Source organism: Ctenopharyngodon idella, chromosome 18 (assembly GCF_019924925.1).
Source record: "Ctenopharyngodon idella isolate HZGC_01 chromosome 18, HZGC01, whole genome shotgun sequence".
Lineage (NCBI taxonomy): Eukaryota > Metazoa > Chordata > Actinopteri > Cypriniformes > Xenocyprididae > Ctenopharyngodon > Ctenopharyngodon idella.
The window spans coordinates 8,750,015-8,771,765 of NC_067237.1; the positions used below are offsets into that span (position 1 = coordinate 8,750,015).

The 21,751-nt window shown below is 36.6% G+C and overlaps 3 protein-coding genes across 3 annotated transcripts in view; 1 reads left to right on the forward strand and 2 right to left on the reverse strand.

The window, feature by feature from the left end:
• The window catches only part of gnb5b (guanine nucleotide binding protein (G protein), beta 5b), a 349,428-nt gene that overhangs the window by 141,898 nt on the left and 185,779 nt on the right, over positions 1-21,751 (reverse strand). The window lies entirely within an intron of this gene.
• Positions 1-21,751, forward strand: part of LOC127499882 (E3 ubiquitin/ISG15 ligase TRIM25-like) — a 223,337-nt gene that overhangs the window by 75,714 nt on the left and 125,872 nt on the right. The gene's annotated exons all lie outside the window — the stretch shown is intronic.
• LOC127499885 (trypsin-2-like) lies at positions 19,346-21,093 on the reverse strand. The gene is made up of 5 exons (XM_051870573.1): positions 20,920-21,093; positions 20,653-20,803; positions 19,937-20,187; positions 19,672-19,808; positions 19,346-19,582 (listed from the first exon to the last, which is right to left on the reverse strand). Exons 1-5 carry the CDS (start codon positions 20,957-20,959, stop codon positions 19,433-19,435), a joined length of 729 nt encoding a protein of 242 aa, XP_051726533.1. The 5' UTR covers positions 20,960-21,093; the 3' UTR covers positions 19,346-19,432.

The window sequence follows — 21,751 nt, forward strand, 5'->3', positions numbered from 1 at the left end:
ATTGTTTCAAAGCAGCCCTGATAACAAGATAATTGTTCAACAAAGATTGTTTGGGCCGTACAGCAGCTCTAGAAGAGTATAGTGTCATTGTTCAGTCTGAGTCAATTCAGTGTTGATTCAAATACATTGTAAAACTCATCAGTTATTAATTTAGTTCATTTCATCTAAAGAACAGTTAAACTTTATAGAGATTTATAGAGTGAAGTCTTAGTATGTACTGCTGCCATACATAAGTTTCATGCTATAATGAAACTAACAAAACCAACAACTAAAATAATAATCCTAATAGAACGGCATCAAATGAGACACGATGTAACATCAATTATTTTGTGCTTTCCTTTTCAAGCTAATTCCTTGATTTCTTACAAAATCTCTGGTGTTTTGCCCACTGCGCTTTCCCAAAACAGGCTCCTCAGCGGTCTTACACTGTTGGCATTCAGTCAGTGTTTCCAGTTTTCCTTTGGTTATATGTGCCTTAAAATGATCAATTACAGCTGTAACTTAAGAATTTGACCAGCAAACTTTTTGTCCTTTCTGTCTTGTCCTTTTCCTTTCCGTTTTCAATTTCTGCCTCACTCTCATTCTCTGTACAGATGAATACTTTAGTAAGCTCCTACTATTTGAGAACTCATGTACTTACAATGATGGTCTTATTCTAAATTAAACCTCAGGTACCTTGACAAACTCAGCAGTTTTCCCACTGGGCATCTTCTGAACATCTGCAAGAAATCAGTTATATACTGATCAGGAAACTCAGATGTAACTCAAACCTCCTCAAAGGCATGTACCTAGAACTTAAAACTGGTGATGAAATGTTTTTTTTTTTCCCACTCCAACATGAAAATGATAAACTTATTTGTATCGACCAGATTTACAATGTTGGTGCAACCCTGATTACATTAATATTCTTATAGAAAAGTTGCACTATATAAGTGCAAAAATCTCTGTATATAATAACTGATTATTGCTCAATAATTATTTGGAAGTATGAAGTGATATTTCCTACTGACACACTACAGCAAAAGATATAAATAACTGTCTTAAAACTATTTTTCTTTTGTGAAAATACTAATGTAAAGTTGAACTATAATATAGAATTGTATCTATGCATTGTATTTATGGCAATAATCTAACATAATAATGGGTTAAAATAATAATGAACATAAACCTGCTAGTTGACACATACCAGCATTACTGGAGACGCCTGCAGCTCCAGCAGGAACATCACCCTCAGAAACACTTTCATCAGGACCACTGGCATCAGGATCCATCATACTGATCTCATCTTAAAGAAAAAGAGAATTTTAAAACACAAGAACATCTTCGGTTTAACCTGTATTCAAAAGTCATTTATAAAACATGACAAATTACACTGTTTAATAATAAAAAAAATAAATAAAAATAACTTATACTTTTAGATCATTATTATTAGAATTATCGCTAAGACAGAAATATGCTACTACTGTAAATGAAAAATTTATATTTCATAAAAAGTATATTATTCTACAATAGGACATTACAATACATCTGTCTTAATTTCTTCGCTTAAGCAGTTTCAGTGAAAACAGGTTTATAAATGCATCTTATTACAAATCGTGTGAAATACTTGAAATAACCGCCCACAAAAATTTTAGATATAATGCGAATGTGAAAATTTGAGTGTAACTGGTGCTCGTTGCGTTCCCAAATGCATGTTAAACTCAAGGCACATGCGGAGATGGAGTTCACTGCATTCATTTCCTGTGAACTGAGACGTGGAAAACACCGGATCACGAGATGATCAAGTGAGCAAAGGGTGCTCTCCACTTTGAAACGGGGAGCGCAACGGACTACAGACTTACTAAACTATCAGCTTTTGCGATTTGATAAGGGCACAAAGCCACAATGTGCTGTTGATTTTAATTTGTTTGAGAGATGCTTTGCCAAAGCAATGACACAAAAACCAAGACCAAGATTGATCTTATTATGAGGCATATAAAAATATTTTCGGTTCATTTGGTTCAAACAGTTTTTTTGTTTTTTTTTTAAACCTGTTTACACCTGGTCACTTCATGCATTTTCTCTGAATGGATAGCTATCCAATCATGAAAAGACCAGGTGTAAATGCCCTCCGAAATGCATTCGAGACTGATATAAATGCTCAAACCACTTAAGGAATTGGTCTAAAATGCAATTCTAAATGCATCTGGTTGTTGAAACCACATATATAAATTTTACTCCTCCCAAAAATACTAAATAATAAACATGTGAGAGTGTGCTATAGGTATGTTATAGAAAGATATGACAGCGTTACTGCAGCATGCATTGCCGCAGATAAACAGATGAGTATCTCTTCAGTAAGCTGACGTGCAAAATACCTCAAATGAAACTGAAAGTAAGTCTTACCACTAAGAGTTCTCCTAAATGGCAGTAAAAGTTCTTAGTTTTCACAAAGCTGCGGAGACAAACTTTTACTAAGGAATAGAGAGAAGTCTTAAGCTAATCAAGCTAATAGTCAGCGATTTAATCAAAGAAATATTGTAGAATGAGGTATCATGTTGCCATATTCAAATAAAGGTTTTAAAATAAAAATGTTGCCATATTCAAATAAAAATATAGGCTAAGTGCCACTAATTAAACTTGTATACGTTCAGCTAATTGTCAGCCTCTTACATGTCTGCGTCTCGAGAGATAGCAGAATTCAAGCGACAAATTATGTTTTATAAACAAAGTTTGGGAGAAGCACGCTCAAACAGCTAATCAGCTCGAGAGGAGGTATATATACAAGTTTTCCCTTTGCAAAGCAGATTGAGTTTGTTTGCAAAATGCTGAATTTGTTTGTTTAATTATGGCACAAAATTCACTCCATAGATTTCTCCGCATGCTCGAGCCGTGTGAAACTGAAAATGCTAGTCAACACTTCTCAAATCACCACTCATGTTAGGATTATTGAGAAAAGGTAATCAAGTTTTAATGACAAACTACAACTGTTTTTGTTCAACACTTTATTGCATGCAACATTTTTTTGTTTTTATTCTGTGCATTTGTCTTGGTTACAGACATGAAAGATTACAGATTCCTCTTGTGCCCCTCCAACATCCCCAGGATGCTCGTTTTTTGCAATAGCACGCAAAATGTAAAAAATATATCAACACTAAATTAGTTACATACACGAATTACTAGAAACATGCGGTTGTATTTTTCTGGCATGACTCGCGGCGCGCATCCTTTTACAGTTCTCCCTCACAGACACACTCAGCACTTCAGGTGCTTACACCATGCTAGAATTGCCATAATTACAAGATTTCAACTTGTAAAAAGCATTCATGTCCTCATCCACAAGAAAAAAGAAAAAAATATGCAACCAGGTCTTCTAATGGTTTAAATTCCTTCAATGAACCAAGTGGTCTTTTTCCACTTTTAAATTTTAACATTCTTAAAAATTTAGAGTAAATCCAAAATTCTTTCTGAAAAACAGAAAACAATGGCTGTTAAAATATGTTCATTATGTCCTCAGTTGTATATTAATGTAATGCTGTACTGTTCTGAATTATGCATATGTGTATGCCACAAGGGGGCACTAAAGTGTAAACTACAGAAGACGCGTTTGCGTTATTATGTTTGTCCCAGCTGATTTACGGTTGTTTCTTACTGAAGGCTATCTGACCGTGAGACTGATGTGTCGGCAGCTTGAAAAATAAATATGCCAGGAACGCTATTGTCCTGCAACAATAATGTAGTACAACTCAACAATGGCTTTGTTTTAAGGCACTTACAGTTTTGAATTTTTACACTTTTAGTTTATGATTTTCCCAAAATGAAAATATTGTTCAGTAGAAATTGAATGTGTACATCTTCCATTATTATACCAAAAGTTACGTCATTTTTAGAAAATGAATAAATCAGATTAATTGTTATTTTAAGACATTCGTATATGTTGACCAAAAGTAAAAGTTGACCAATCATAAACCTATGAACCCTATCATAAATCATATGTGTTACGGGTGTGCAGTGCTGGAGAGACCTGGAGACCTCACGCAGGTGCAGGGAGAGGAGCGGACGGGCACAGAGCCTCGGCAGGCCATGGCGGGTCAGGAGACGTGGTAGGCCATGGAGGGTCGTGACAGGCTGGAGCGGGCTCGGCGGTACATGGGGCTGGCTCGGCGGAGCTGGGAGCGGGCTCGTGACAGGCTGGAGCGGGCTTGTGACAGGCTGGAGCGGGCTCGGCGGTGCATGGGGCTGGCTCGACGGAGCTGGGAGCGGGCTCAGCGAGGCCTGAGCAAGACCTGGAAATGGGGTCCAGTTCATCCCCTCAAATTCAATTAAAAGCCCCACTGGAACTGGAGCGGGCTCAACGGCAGGAAACTCAGGCAATTTGGGCTGCACTGTGGCAGGAGACTCAGGGAACTTAGGCTGCACGAAGGCAGAAAATTCAGAGGACTTGGGCTGCACGGAGGCAGAAAACTCAGGCTGTATGGAGGCAGGAAACTCAAAGGTCTTGGGCTGCACGGAGGCAGAAAACTCAGGTTGTACGGAGGCAGGAAACTCAGAGGACTTGGGCTGCACGGAGGCAGGAAATTCAGGGGTCTTGGGTTGCATAGCGGCCCTTTCCTTCTTCCTCTTCCTTTTTTTAGGCCGTCTGGTCCCAGCAGAGGTTTGTGGGTCCGGCAGGACACAGGGGAAAAGTTCACTGGAGGGGCATGTGGAGGAAGATGGAGACTGACGAACTGGTCAGGCCACCCATGTTTCTGGGGGAACTGGACGAGATATGCACGTAACATCCTGAAACTCTTCGACAACAAACTCAGAACCATTTAAAAACAAAATCAGATTAATAGTATTGTTTAAGGAAACATAATCGTCAGGTTCATCAAAACGGATTGTGCTCTCGTCCAGCTCCTCCAGAAAAAGGGTGTTCAAACAAGCGTCTGACCAATTCGTCAGAAAAGCCAACTTAACAAACTCCTCCACATACCTCTCCAGCGAACGTCCGTCCTGCAGGAGCCCAATAAGGCAATCCGCGGCCGACATTGGTGTGGGAGGCACGGGAGGAGCAAGAACTTCGGAGACTAGGAATAACCCCATGCTTCTGTGGTAATCCAGTCGTTTTTATTGGTCCGTTCTTCTGTTACGGGTGTGCAGTGCTGGAGAGACGAGACTTCAACGGATGTCCACAATGCAGGGGTTTTAATGAAGAACACAGGAGATAGCACGCGTACACACACGTTAACCAAAAACATGACATTAACACACGGTAAGCTAACAATAAGAACGGACCGGGAGTGAAGGGAGTGAGTCCATGATAAAGGGAGTACTAATGATAAAGTCCAGGTGCAGGTGATGAGTGCTGATGGGGAGATGACGAGGGAAGTGAGTGCAGGTGTGGAGACAGGAGGATCCTGGGAAATGGAGTCCGGGAACGAAGGGAACTGTGACAATATGCCGCCCCACCAAGTTTTCGAAATGCCCCCCCAGTCACGCAATCCTAGAACCGGGCCTGTAATGTTGGTGACAATTTTATTTACAGGTGTGCATATTGAAAAGACAAATCGAAAACAAATCTTTGTGAATCTTTAAAAAGAAAACTTTAAGGATTGCAATAAGTGGGGGGAGGTGCGGGGAAAGGCCCTTGGCACCTTGGACAAATGAAGACTGTCTTCCTCTTTGGTCTGCTCATGCAGTCCCAATGGTACCACCCACTGCAGCTGTCACATTGAATCTGAAAAAGATATCCCAATAATTTAATCTTCAAAAATTATGTCAGATTACTGTAAATTCTTAATGTAAATCATATTCTATGTTCAGTGTACCCAAGTGTCCACTTTGCCCTGTGTAAGCGAATACTTATCACCACAAGCCAAGCACGAGTCATTTAAGTCTTCTGTGGAAGCAAATTTATAGAGGTAATTTTATACATATGGTCATGACACATCTATTAACCAAATTTAAAACATAAAAATAGACCTGATTCTTTTAGCAGGCATTGGCCGATGTCATACCGCATCAGTGCAATATCGGATTCCCTGCATGCAAAATTAAGATCTCCTCCTCTTAAAATGGCTTCTGCAAACTGAACAGTTTAGTGAAAAACAAATTCAATGAGAATATATATATATATATAAATTTATAACAGCTACATACAGATAAACACTCCACATGAGTTGCTGTCAGCCTGTAAGCTGTGTGGTAATGTTACACAGTCCCATTTGGTGTCATAGAAACCCTTGCGGTCCATGAAACACCTTTTTTTTCAGGGAATAGTGGGAAAAACATTGGTAACGCTTTAGATTACAGCCCGGAAAGTACTGCGTAATTACAACGAATTTACAGCATAACTTTCGATAATTATAGTGTACCTATAAAGTAAGTACGTGTAAGTATAGGGGAACAATATGTAAAGTCTTGGGAATTAAAGGGGTAACAACCAGGAAAATAACAAATTATTTAGTATTTTAGGACAAAGGGGTACTTATACCATTATGATAGATTACAATCTTACGTTTGGGTGCAGTTTAGTGAGAACACTGATTAAGTTATTTCAAGGCAAGTAGAAAAAACTATTGCAATCTTTTTTTAATACATGGGGAAATATACTTTTGTTTCATGTAGTTACAGGGTAAGTAATTAAAAAAAACGCAAACAATCTGTTATCACTCGGAAACCTTTATTTAAAAAACAACTTATTTCAAAACAGATTTAAAGTTACAACACTTCTTATTCATTTCTCTTGCTTGGCTACCTCCTCCTCTTGTTCCTCTTCTTCTTTTTCTTTCTTTCCACTGATGAATCTTAAGAGGGAATCCCATGTCATTTGCTATTTCTGTATTAAAAGAAAATACAGTACACCCGGAAATGTGCTCACTGTTTACTCATCTTTTACCTCATGCCATCTGAGATGTATATGACTTTCCTTCTTAAGATGAACACAAACAAAGATTTTTAGAAAAATAAATCATATCTGGGAACACTTTATAATGCAAGCTCATGTGTTCCTAAAAGTCGAAGAATCAAACAGCACATACAACAATAACTACAGTAATCCATACGACCCGAATGGATGAATCAATGTCTTCTGAAGTGAAACGATACGTATTTGTAAGAAAAATACCAAATATTTAAAAATTTTAAACTTTCGACCAACTGTCACCTGCGCATGCATGAGAGGGTTGAGAGTTCATGCTTGACGTAGCTTGAAGCGTGACGTAAGCCTGCCGAGAAACTCACGCGAAAAGTCACGTGGATGTCGGATGCCGTCAGTTTTTTTTTTTTTTTTTTCTATTAATGCTCACAACAAAATGCACAGAATAACAGATAATGATAACGAGAAACAAACAAGACAGAATAACAGAGACGGCAGTTCTGCAGAGAACGTCATGAAAGCTTCACGTTGCTCATTACAATATGCTTCGTTGAACGCAAAGTCGACTCTCATGCAGGCGCTGCTGACAGTTGGTCGGAAGCGAGAAGATGAATAGCCTAAACCATGAGAAAATTTCTGGGTGTACTGTATTTTCTTTTAATACAGAATAGCAATGGGATTCCTTCTTAAGATTCATCAGTTGAGAAACAAGAGGAGGAGGAAGCCAAACAAGAGAAACAACAACATCAACAACAACCAAAAGGACAAAATGTGTTACTTTCTGTCAGGACTTTAGAATTTGAAATGAAAAGTTGATTTAAAAAAAAAAAATTAATAAATAAGTAATAAGTGTTATAGACCTGTTTTTAATTAAGCTGTTTTTCAAATAAATGTTTCAGAGTCAGTGATATCAGATTTTTTGCGTTTTTTTATTTTTTATTACTTACCCTGTAACTACATGAAATAAGAGTGTAACAAACACCACTTTAATTTACGGCCTGCAATGTTATACTTACCCTGTAACTACATGAAACAAAAGTATATTTCCCCATGTATTAAAAAAGATTGCAATAGTTCTTTCTACTTGCCTTGAAACAACTTAATCAGTGCACTTTCTCGTTAAATTGCTCCCAAACGTAAGATTGTTGTCTATCATAATAGTATAAGTACCCCTTAGTTCTAAAATACTTACAGTATAAATAATTTGTTATTTTCCTGGTTGTTACCCCTTTATTCCCAAGACTTTACATATTGTTCCCCTATACTTACATGTACTTACTTTATAGGTACGCTATAATTATCTGTAAATTCATTGTAATTATGCAGTACTTTCCGGGCTGTAATCTAAAGCGTTACCAAAACATTTTTAAATGTTATCACTTGATGAGGTTCCATGCATATGTTCATTTATTCTCACCTTACAGCATTTCTGCAGTGAACAACATTCCTGCTGCTCTCAAGTTCAAAAAAAACTACCATCCCTTTTTGAGGATATATCATCTGCCAAAAGATTAAGTTATTAAATTGTAAAAAACAAACAAACAAACAAAAGTCTTACAGAGAAAGACATAAGTCATGTAATGAAACACAGGCAGCAGTGTGGAAGGCAGCAGGCTTAGAGGCAGCACTGGATGCAGCAGTGTGGGAGGCAGCACTTGATGGAGGCAGCACTGGATGCAGCAGTGTGAGAGGCAGCAGGCTTAGAGGCAGAACTGGATGCATATGAACAAAGACACAGATTTAGCAGTCAGATATGGCCTGTTGAGGGAGCTGTTTTTCTAGAGGCGTGTTTGAAAAACTTCTTTTAACTTGAGCGTCGCGTTTTAGCGCTGCGTCATGCACGAGATGTGAAAGACACGAGTGCAACAGTCAAACAAACACGTTTCCATGGAAAAACGGCACAGTGGAATGCAAAAACATGTTCTCTGTGAAAACTAGCTGTGAGCGTGCACCATTTCGCACTGTCATGTTTATATTTGCACCAGTGGATTGCAGAAACTGAGTGCATTTGCACTTATTCTTCCAAACTGTCTGTAGTTGTCTGGAAAACACTATAACTACTCGAATGGCGCATTTTTCCGCCTGTCGATGTGAGCTCTGTGTATGAAGGAGCTGAGCCCCGCTTTCGCCTCGGAGAGCAGACGAGATGACAGAGACAGCACAATCGGCAAAATGTTGGTGACATTTATTTTTGTGTAAACATAATGGGCAATATATCGCGTCACCAAAAATTATTGAGGTCATGTCCATATATATTGTGCGATAAGTCTGTGACACTGTCACATAAGACACGTGTTTTATCCGCTCAATATATATAACATGGTGGTTTTATGTATATTTGAGTTTTATTTGGGTTACATGTTGTCTTAGCCATTTTATTCCTCTTACTTATTTTAATGTGTGTATGTCTTTAACCCTGGAGAACCCACAGGGTCAAATTTGGCCGCTGTTAATTGCTGCTACCCAAAATGAACAAACAAAAAAAATTGTCAAATTTAACTTCAAAAGCCCAGAGTGCCACTTCTGGCCCCTGCATAGAGACACCTAGTGGATGAATATTGAACTCACAAGTGCCAGAGTGGTAGTAACAAGATGGCTGACCACATGCTGTTTTTTTGAGCTGGAAACCTACCCAAACAAAATTATCTTCTCAGCAAACCAGCGGTTTGTAAAATTGTGTATTTTTTGTTAATCTATTTAGTATTAGCTTGCAGAATGCCTAGAAGTACGTTTTATATTCTTTTTGGATAAATTAGCGACTCTGAGCTAGTTCAAAAAACGAAGGGCCAAAAATGACCCTCTGGGTGTATGAGTTAAAAAAATGTCGGGTCAAAAATGACCCTTTGGTTCTTTGAGTGACTTTATGGATGGAGAATGGTGACAGTCCTATATTTGGATAAAGCCTTGAAATAAATTCATTTGTATAATATATTTTACTAAGTTACCTCAGTAGTACAGGGCCAGAGACTAATAAAGTAAATACCTATATCTATTTCCTATAAGAAAGGCTTTGAGTTGCCTGACGTGAACTTTCAAGGTGAACAGGTTGAGTCGTACCAGGATGCCACGACAGACACACCACTGGTTTACTTTCGACGCTTTGTTTCCCTTGATATGTTGGAAAATATTGTTGAGCATACCAATCAACACAGTGTTCAAAAGCATGGGAAATGTGTAGACACTTCAGTAAAGGAGATAGAACAAGTTCTAGGAATGTATCTCAGGATGGGATTAGTTCAAATGTCTGGAGTTCGTCAGTACTGGGAAAGTGAAGTTCGTTATGGGCCTGTGGCAGACGTAATGAGTCGTAACCGATTCAACCTGCTACTCTCTGTCATCCACTTTGTAGACAACGAAATGGCCAGTGAAGAAGTAAAAAAGGATCGACTTCGGAAACTGAGACCATTTTTGGATTCTTTTCGGAGAAAATGTCTGACTATAGCTCCTCGCCAAAAATAGTCCATCGATGAGATGGTGCAGTACAAAGGGAAATTTGGTGGCATAAAACATTGTTAAATGTAGCTGTGTGGTTGACTGATTATTTTCCTAAATTTAAAACAGTTTGCATTGACAGTGTTTGTTATTGTGATTCTTTGAAATGATACGCCTAAAGCCCAATGGGTCAAATTTGGCCCTAATCCTAAATTAGGGAATAAATTGAAAAAGTGGATATTTTGGTGTTCAGTGAACTTATAGCAGTAATTTAATGCATAGTTCATAATTTTCCAAAGAAGAAAAGGGTTCTTGGGTTCTCCAGGGTTAAATGTGTGTGGGTCTGATCACATGACAGGAACCAGGAAGTAAGCCAGCATAAAGGAGGCAGCATGGCAAACAATCAATTTCTCATTACAAACATACTAGCTGGACTGTGGAGTTACATTTTATGGACTTACCTTTCCAGCAAATCACATCACTCTTCATTGGATTATCACTTCTGTGGACTTTGTATAAACTCCGGTGGAGACTTTCACAGTGGGACTTACATCACGCTAGGATTCTTATGGACTGTTTTAGGGTATGGTGCAAACGGACTCCACACTTTTAACAGCCTAAGTTATTCTAGTTTTATTGTGTTGTTTTAAGTTCCTTGTGAATATTGTAAATACACCTTATTTATTCATTTGTTGTCTGACTCATCTTTTTAAACACTCATAACATCTCACACAGTATAATCTGACCCCAATTTTAATCAATGTAAAATCGACATATCGACTATCGCAACAGGCCTATCATTTGCCAGAGGCACAGAGGCAGGGAGGGATGTAGTTGTGACAGTTGGGATTTTAAAACGTTTTAGTGGAGGATCTTCTAAAAAATCTAACAATTGGTCAGTGTTTACCCTGGGAATTGTTTTTCCATTGTCATCTAGAAGGTCAGTGCTTTTCCCATCTACCTTTGTTACAGTGAATGGGCCTACCCAATCTGGATCTAGGTTTTCCACCCTTTCTCTGCTGGCTCCTGATGTTTTGCCTGATTACTCTGTCCCCAACCTGCATAACACTGGGATTTCCTTATTGTAGTTTTCTTTTTTCTTTTTTTCTTTTAGTTTGAACCCATGTCATGTTGTCCTGAACAATTTTGTAAATCTTGTCCCGCCGGTTCATGGATTCCGAGATTGATTTTAAGGTAGTCATGTCCTATATGCTTTCATTGATCTAAAGAGAAAAATTATGCATTAAAATTTTAAATGTCAAGTTGAATATAATTTACTTAAATGCACTAACCTCATATGTGTGTGGTACCTCACATGTATACCTAGCCTCACGAAAAAGTAAGGGGAGAAGTTTGTCGTCAATTGTTTTTAGGTTCGTAGACCAAACATTGCTGCATCCAAATAATCAGACCATGTATTTGGTCTTTTCTCAACAAGCTTGCTCAATGTTCTGTAAAAGAAAAGAGACAAAAGAAACATGGTTCACCTACCAGTCATACACCAATATTTTTATAGTACAATTAAACAAGCACATGTTTTCTTACTTCTGACTTGTTCCATTAAGTCTCTCCATCAATCCATTTGTTTGGGCATGGTATGGAGCACATAAACTCTGCACACGCCCATATTTATCTGTACAACATTCTCATTTTTAGTAGAGCAAAAAGAACATTTATGTTTATTATACTCCAGCAACTATGCAAGCATAACAAGTATTTCAAAAGAATAGACAAAAAGGTATAAAACCAACCTTGTTGACAAATTCACCCAGATACAAAGTTGCTATCTGGGTTAATTTGTCAACAAGGTTGGTTTTATACCTTTTTGTCTGTTCTTTTGAAATACTTGTGATGCTCCTGTTTGCCAGATCTGGGCCACAAGCAGGCCACATGTCAGCCAAGAGCAAAGAAATAAACCAGAACTGAACCTTATCTGATCCACAAAATATTTATATATTATTTATAGAGTCATCTCAGCATTAACAAGCCTGTTATCAAGCAGAATCACTGAAGGAAGGAAGAAAAAAAAGAAACAAGAGCTACAACTGACTTCAGCCACAGCATTAGAGGAAATCAACTGAAGATAAAAGACTTTAAACCTCTGAAGATCTGATTAAACACATTAGACCTCTGAAGATCAGGATCAGGTTTCGGAGCCAGTTTTGTTTTACCATAAATTAACCCAAGCTCAGTCTGTCCTTGAGCATCTGTAACCTTTAAATAGGCAACAGTGGTGATAGCTTTAGTTGATGCATCACAGAATATACAAACTTCTCTTTCCTGAGCTTGAGAATGAGAAATTGATGTGTACATTAATGAAATCTTCGCTTCTTTCAGATCTTGTAGAGAAATACACCTTTTCTGCCATTCCTGGAACTTGTGTTCAGGAAGTGGTGCATCCCAATCGCAGACGTCACTGCCCATATGGAAAAGTTTTGTTAAAAACATCTGTGATTCTTATATGTTCCAACAGAATATTATAAGGGACATATATGCTGCAAAAACCGCATATACAAATTGCATACTATTGATGTATTTTCAATCAATGTCCCACATACAACTAAAGTCTTATAGATTTTTATGATGTATAAACATAAGGAAATAATGCAAATTTAATAGGCCTATGAATGTCCACCATATCTCTTAAGATGTGTATAAAACAAGGCTGTACTTAACTCATGATCTTGCTCTTATCTTGTCCTAAGTGGAGCCCTACACCTATTAATCAGAGTCATATAATGTATAATCATAGACTTTCAATCTTAGATGAAACACAAACTACACACACAAGCGCACATTTTAATTACAAAACTAATTCATTAGAATAACGTGTTAATGTGGGATGACACTTGGTGAACAAAAAATCATAGACAGGATTCAGATAAGTTAAAGGAAAAAAAAAGTCACACTTGCCTCCTTCACGGTTAAAAATGGCCGCTATAGGAAATTAATGGGAAATATGAAAAAATACAAAAACTCAGAGAATCTTTTGGTGGTACAAACTTCAAATCAACCACTGTGCAGAAAAAAGTGCATAAGAGTGCAAAACCCAATTAGCAACATTGTGTAGGCCCAAATTTGGCCCACATCTGGCACATGCGGAATGATGATCTGGGCCACATGTGGCGGGAATGATGGCACTTGGGCAGACTGCTCCTGTTTGCCAGATCTGGGCCACAAGCAGGCCATAGAAATGCCACATGTCAGCCAAGAGCAAAGAAATAAACCAGAACTGGACCTTATCTGATCCACTAAATCTTATTTATTATTTATAGAGTCGTCACAGCATTAACAAGCCTGATATCAAGCAGAATCACTGAAGGAAAGAAGAAAACAGAAAAACGAGACAAGCAGAAACACAAGAACTACAACTGACTTCAGCCACAGCCTTAGATGAAATCAACTGCAGATGAAACATTAAACCTCTGAAGATCTGATTAAAACATTCCACAAACAGCATTACCAGCTTCACTTATTACTAACCAGACTGACTTTATTTCTGTTATTTATCTACAGCAGTTCTTATTGAGAATAAACAGAAGTTTAACTCTCATGTTTGTTTCATTTGAGGTTACCATGATGGTGATTGGTGTTTCCATTAGTTGGCCTCTTAACTTTTTTCATATGTATATATTTATATTTATATTGTCTTCTTTGGCTACTGTGATAGTGTGTTTGTCAAACACATTTGCAGTAGCAACAAAAATTGAAATGAGATCAGGTGTTGGCCGTTAGCTATTGATGATTTTATAATCACCGTGAAATGACCTGAATTATTTTGAGATGACACACAAAGACATCAAGAATCAGCACATGAATCTCAACAATGGTGACAAGTGTCATGTAGCCGCAATGCATGCTGGGTACCATAGTACAAAACTTCCAGAATGCATCAGAGCATGGATAAATTATGCAGCTGATCTGATTGTCTGAATATTTTGTTTATTGTCACCATTGTTGACATTCATGCTGATTACTGATATCTGTGTTTGTCATTGTAGTTTGCCTTTTTGTGTTTTTTTTTCCCCCCCATCTTCAATCTTCTAACTGATTTCTGCAATACATCTGGATCGCATGTTGCAGTAACAGTTATTATATTCAATTGACATCGGTGAAGCAGGCTATTTCATGATGATAACAAAATCATCAATAACTATCATCACTCCATCACACTTCAGTTTTCTTTGCTACTGCTTATATGTTTGACAAAAACACTACCACAGCAGCCAAAGAAAACAAATATATTAAAAAAAAAAAAAAAAGTTAAGTGGCCAACTAATGGAAACACCGATCACCATCATGGTAACCTTAAATGAAACAAACATGAGAGTTAAACCTATTAATTGTCAATAATAACTTCTGTAGATGAATGACAGAAATAAAGTCAGTCTGGTTAGTAATAAGAGAAGCTGCTAATGCTGTTTGTGGAGTTGTTTAATCAGATCTTCAGAGGTTTAATGTCTTTTATCTTCAGTATATTTCCTCTAATGCTGTGGCTGAAGTCAGTTGTAGTTCTTGTGTTTCTGCTCATCTCTTTTTTTCTTCCTTCAGAGATTCTGCTTGATAACAGGCTTGTTAATGCTGAGATGACTCTACAAATAATTAGAGATGCACAAATCAATCAGCCAGGGATCGGAATCGGCCGATTTTCCTCATGATCGGCCCGGATCGGTGATCAGCCGATCAGTCTCACTTCATACCGATTCTGAGCTGATCTGTTTTGTTACCAGCGTCACAGGCAATAACGTCAGCTGCGCATTCTCGCTCTCTTCTCTCCAATGGTGAAGTGACATACAGATGCTCATCAGGTCACACTTGATCCAAACACAGTGAATAAATAGATTAATCTGTTGGAGAGGAACAGAGTGTCCACTTACACTGACACAGTCCAGCGGTATCCTGATCATCCACACAGATTTGATGTTTATTATCAGGTGATGTGTGGAGAGAGTGTGTCTGAACGTTGTTACTGGGAGGTGGAGTGGAATGGTGATGTGGGTATATCAGTGTCATATCAGCACATCAGCCGGAAGGGAACAAATACAAAGTGTTTGTTTGGATATAATGATCAATCCTGGAGTTTGTTCTGCTCTCCCTCCAGATACTCATTTAGGCACAATGATATGGAGACTGACATCCCCGCAGCCTCCATCTGCTCTAGAATAGGAGTGTATGTGGATCACAGTGCAGGAACTCTGTCCTTCTATGGCATCTCTGACACAATGACCCTTATCTGCAGAGTTCAGGCCACATTCACTCAGCCTTTCTATCCTGGGTTTAGGCTGTACAATGGATCAACCCTAAAACTCTGTGATTTAACAATATAGAATACAGAGACACTGTATCAGTCTTGCCATACAGTAAAAGTGTCAACCTGTTCTTACTCCTAAGACGTCCAATAGTTGCATTTGTCCAAGAGCTCTGCACGTCACTATACAGACACCAAAAGTGATCTTGGTCATACTTTATATTAGGTGTCTGTAATTACTATGTACTTACATTAAAAAAAAAAAAAAAAAAAATCATAGGTACAAATGTACTTTAAATGTTAGTGCATAGTAGTTAAAGACACTAAAGTGGAACCATAAAGTTGGTTACTCAAATTGTCTTAATTTTGCTGTGTAAATGTGTCCATATTGTGTTTACTTATAATGAAAGATGCATTATTTATTAAACATTTAATTCTATGAAATTATTTCACATGTATCTGAAGAAATAGGAAATAATATTGTTTTTATAATATTGTAGGTATGTTAGTTGACCTAAAACTACCCTCCTTCTCTCTGAACAGTCACATCTCTTTCAAAATATTAATCTGAATTTGAGCATGTTGCAATTGAGACACACCAAAGCCAATGGCATTTCACAACAGAGCTGTTTAACACATCTTCAGGTGACAGGTTTTGAATGTATGCCAGATTTTAGCATTACAGCAAATTTTGTTCTGTTCCTCACATAAAGCAATCCTTTGGCCTCATTTTTTAAAAAAAAAATTAAATATTGTTTTTTTTTTTTTTTTTTACTGTTTTATATTGTTGAGAAGTGTTTAGGTTAGTTAGGGTTCAGGTTATGTACTCAAAAATATAATTGTAATGTGTGCTGGAAGGAGAGTGGTTAAGGCATGGATCCATTTGCATGTTTTATTCAAATGAACAAGGTGAAGATATCCATAAACGTAGGTGAAAACAATATACAAAGAAACACACAGCAGCTTAAAATCACAAAGTCAAGATCAGACAACATAAAAAGAGAAAGAGAAGGCTATAAATACACAGGATAATGAGAACTAAATTAGATACAGGATCTAGAACAAAGGGAAAAAGTAAATTAACAAAGGAAATGTGAACTGGGAAACAATAGAACAAAAATATACTTCAAAATAAAAGACCTAGGGAGACCCAGTAGCAGGCGAAATGTGGCAATAATAGTAAAATGTAACAATATATTGTGGCTATTCAAACTGAAAATAATCTAGGTGTTATTATTAATAATAATAATAATAATAATAATATAATAATTTAAGATTTAAATAATATTTATAATTCTGAATTGAATATTCATATTAATTATTCTGAATAAAAATTGACAATTTGGAAATTTGTTGTTCTTGTTTCACAAAGCAATAAAGCACAATAGTCTTTTTCATTCTTAGATCCAACCCTCTTCATTGACTTTGTATTGTGTGAAGCTGCCTCCTTGTCATTTTTGACTTATAACAAAAAACAGAACAATGCATAAAAGCTCCTCCTACAAATCCCTAGAACCTGCCTAAAGACCAGAGGTAATAGAGCTTTTGAAGTGGCTGGCCCTACCTTATGGAATAATTTACCTGATCCCCAGCCAACAGAATTTTGTTATAAGAACATTCTTTAAATATTCAGTGTTGGTTCTGGGAACGTAAAAAACATCCAGTTTTCTTGATGTTAGAGGAACGTTTTTATAAGGTATGATGTTCCTCAAACGTTCTTTCAACTTAATTTTGATCTAAAATTCAACATTCTAGGAACGTTGATTTTTAACATTCCAAGAACATGAAAATGTTCAGTTTGCTTAATGTTAGTAGAATGTTATTTAAAGGTTAGTATGATGTTCCTGAAACATTATTTCAATCATTCAAACACCTGCTGTGAACAAGCACTGAAAGAAAGACAAATAAGAGCACAAAGTACAACTTTCTTCAGCCACAGCCTTAGATGAACTGAAGATAAAAGACATTAAATCTCTGAAGATCTGATTAAACAACTCCACAAACAGCATTACCAGCTTCACTTATTACTAACCAGACTGACTTTATTTGTCTGTCAGACATCTACAGAAGTTCTTATTGAGAATTAACAGAGGTTTAGATGTTGATATCTTATTGAAAATGTTTCGTTTGAGGTCACCATCATGGAGATAAGCGTGTGCTTTAGTTGAGCTCTTGACTTTTGTTGAGTTGCTTCTTTATCAGCAATTGCAGGTGTTTATAGAAAACTGCACTGCACTGATAAAGTAGATCACCATGTTTATTTTAATAGCAGACAAATGACAGCATTAAAGTTGGTAAAATAACTGATTTTTTTTTTTTTTATATAGTTTTGCTTATTTGTGGAATTGAAATGTTGTATGAGAAAAGTAATAAACCCAAATGATGTGATAAAAACACTGAAATGATTTGTGTAATATTGTCCAAAACTTTTAAAAGTAAAAAAAAACGACACACTTAGACATCAGCACTCATCATACAAACCTCAACAATGGTGACAATTAAAAAAAAAATCAGCTGCATAATTTATGCCGCAATGCATGCTGGGAGCCATGAATGTGTTTAGTATTAAGTTTGAATGAAGCAGGTCACCATTGTTGTGTTTCATATGCTGAATGTTGATGTCTGTGAGTGTATAAATGACACAAAAAATGTTTTAAATAGAAAGTTAACAATAACAGTGTTATTTATACACTCACATCAACATTCAGCATCTGAAATGCAACAACGATGTTACAAATGTTCTTTTTCACATTGGTTGAGTTTTATATTTTTCAATAACATTCTTAAATCAGCAATTATAGAAAAAAAGTATTTTAAACCACTTTAATGCAGTCAATTGTCTGCCATTAAAACAGAGATGCTGCTCTGCTTTATCAGTGCAGAAATGTTTTCTGAAAACACCTGCAATTGCTGATAAAGAAGCAACTCAACAAAAGTCAAGAGCTCAACTAAAGCACACGCTGATCTCCATGATGGTGACCTCAAACGAAACATTTTCAATAAGACATCAACATCTAAACCTCTGTTAATTCTCAATAAGAGCATAAGAGCTTCTTTAGACGTCTGACAGAAATAAAGTCAGTCTGGTTAGTAATAAGTGAAGCTGGTAATGCTGTTTGTGGAGTTGTTTAATCAGATCTTCAGGGATTTAATGTCTTTTATCTTCAGTTCATCTAAGGCTGTGGCTGAAGAAAGTTGTAGTTTGTGTTCTTATTTCTCTTTCTTTCAGTTCTTGTTCACAGCAGGTGTTTGAATGATTGAAAGAATGTTTCAGGAACATCATACTAACCTTTAAATAACATTCTACTAACATTAAGGAAACTGGACATTTTTATGTTCTTGGAATGTTACAAATCAACGTTCCTAGAATGTTGAATTTTAGATCAAAATTAAGTTGAAAGAACAAATGTTCCTTTAACGCCAAGAAAACTGGACATTTTTTACGTTCCCAGAACCAACACTGAATATTTAGAGAACGTTCTTATAACGAAATTCTGTTAGCTGGGTCAGATCAGCTTCCACCCTATCTATGTCCAAATCTTGTCTCAAAACGCATCTTTTTGGATTTGTGGCAAAAGATGCGATTGGCTGTCTGTTAAGCCATAAAATTCTAACATTGCAATCATAATTTTAGTCAGCTAGCTACTGTATGTAAGAAATTACATCTTCTGATGGCCTTGTTGTTGATACTCTGAGGCTTTGAAAGTTTTCCATGTGACATGCATAACCACATGATGGGGTACTTAATTTTGCCATGCTGCTATAGCAGCACAGTGTAAGGGGTGGGGAGCAAACATGAATGAAAAAACACTTAAAAACATAATGAACATATAAAAATAAAAGACAGAAACACATACATGCTTCAAACTGAATTTAATTGCAGATAATTAGAAAAAATGAATTTGTAAAGGATGTTAGTTATTAGCTATGATGTATTTGATCCAGTCAATGTAGCGACACACCTCAGCATAAACCCCAGGAAAGCCTGGCTGAGCACAGCCATTGCCAAAGGAAACAACACCTTTCAGTTTTCCGTTGCACACTACAGGGCCACCAGAATCCCCCTGAGAAGAAAATTGGAAAATGAAAAGGACAAATTTGTGTTTTTATAAAAATATAAAATCCATATAAAGAGGGAGACTAAGTGACATACCTGACACGAGTCTTTGCCTCCCTCCATGAATCCAGCGCAGAACATGTTTTCAGTTATTAATCTACCATATGCATCCTTACACTGCGTCTTTGAGAGTACAGGCAAATTTAAACACTGCAGGACAGAAGCAGCGCCATCTGGAAAAACAATATGAACAGCACTAAAACTTGTCATCTTTTATGTATCTAATTACAGAATGCATGTTTTTATGCCTGACAATATTATATTAAAGTTTAAGAAGATTTTCATTACTCAGCCATCTCACCTCCAGTTTTGCCCCATCCAGAAACCAAGCACTGCTCCCCTGCAGAAGAGCAGCTGGTTGTCAGAGGGATTGGCTTTACATACATGTTGAAGATGGCAGGCTTTCTCAGCTTGATCAGCATGATATCATTGTTTTGAAACTGATTGTTATATTTTGGGTAATGAAACACATTCTCCACCCCGATCTGCTGCTCTGTGGCTTCATTAACATACTTGTTGTGCTTTCCCAGGTGAACGATGAGACGCAAAAATCTATTTGACAATGAACACATATTTTACTCAGCCCTAATGCAGTGTTTATCAGAATATTGGCTACCTACATATTAGGTCTGTAGATAGTCTCAAATGCATAGCCTTTGAGACTGGTTATGCCAAGAAAATTACAGATAATAAAAGTTCTGCATTAGTATGGTTAATGGTAAATAAATAAAAATGTGTTGATTATTTCTTGAAGCCAGAAAAGAGTCATATTTAAATGCTGTACACAAATGTAAATTTTTTTCAGAACTAAAATATTCAAAAACTAGAGCTGGATGCCAGTGGTTGGTAGACTAATGAACTCTCATCTTTATCAAAGTACGAATGTGTGACTTTTTTGACAGCCTTTTGTGTAAAAATTCTGCAATTTTTTAGTGTACAGATTTAGAAATGGAAAACAATAACAACATGTTGCTAATTGATTACTTTAAGACTTAAAAAGGGAGTTTATATACTCACAAGAAGTCGCAATGAGCAGCAGACACAACCCATCTTTCATGAATCAAAGATCCTCCACATTTGTTACACCCATCCGTAAGGTACACTTGCCAGGGCTGAGAGTGGGATGGACATTCATAGCCTCCAATGATTTTATCACCTGCGCTGCAAACTTCATTAAAAATGAATTGTTCTTTTATTAATGTTAAAGACTATTTATAATACATGTGTTAAATGAAAAGTGTAGACATAAACTAAAAATTGTCATAAATAATGACCTCTACATACCCACAACCACAACCAGCAAAGTGAACACAACAGTCTTCATTGCAGTGGAGGAGAGAAGGACTGTTCACAGCTTTAAACACCAGCATTCATGCTTTTAAGCGATTGTTTTAACACACCTACAGAACAACCAATAAGATCACAACAAATGATTCGGAAGTAACAATGAGCATGTGAGACAACAGTTCTCATTCAGTTTTCCATAGGCATAAAAAAATGCATTGGAAGGAAGCGTTGACTTATGACAGTATAAAGCTTACATAAAAACAGATAACCAAAATGCTGTTTTACTTTTTGAGTGACACAAAACTTAAGACTGTGAAGACTTTTTAGTGTTTTTATTGTTTTATTGTACACTACCCTAGTGAAAAATAAATATACTAAAATGTATTTGAAATACATTTATTTTATGCTAAGTATACTACAATTGCATTTACATTTTTATGTACTTAATATAAATACCCTGCAATTGTGCTTTTAGTATACTAAATTGGTATACTTAAAGTCTGCTAAACTGGAACAAGTATTTTTGTGTTGAGGTCCAACTAAAGATATACTTAAGTATATTTGATTGTGCTAAAGTGGAACTATTACAAGTATATTTTTCTTGCATTCAAATTATACAGTGATCATACTATCCTTACTAATAGTGATCATAAAAACATTTTAGGCTTTATATTTAGAAATATGCATTGTGCAATAAAGTTTAATTAAAATATTTATGTCAGTATGTCTTTAAATAGTCAACATTTGAAGTGGATTAAAACCTTTCATTAAAGTTGTCCTAAAACCTTCTTCTAAGGATAAATTAGTTCTTAGGGCAACGTTGATGAAC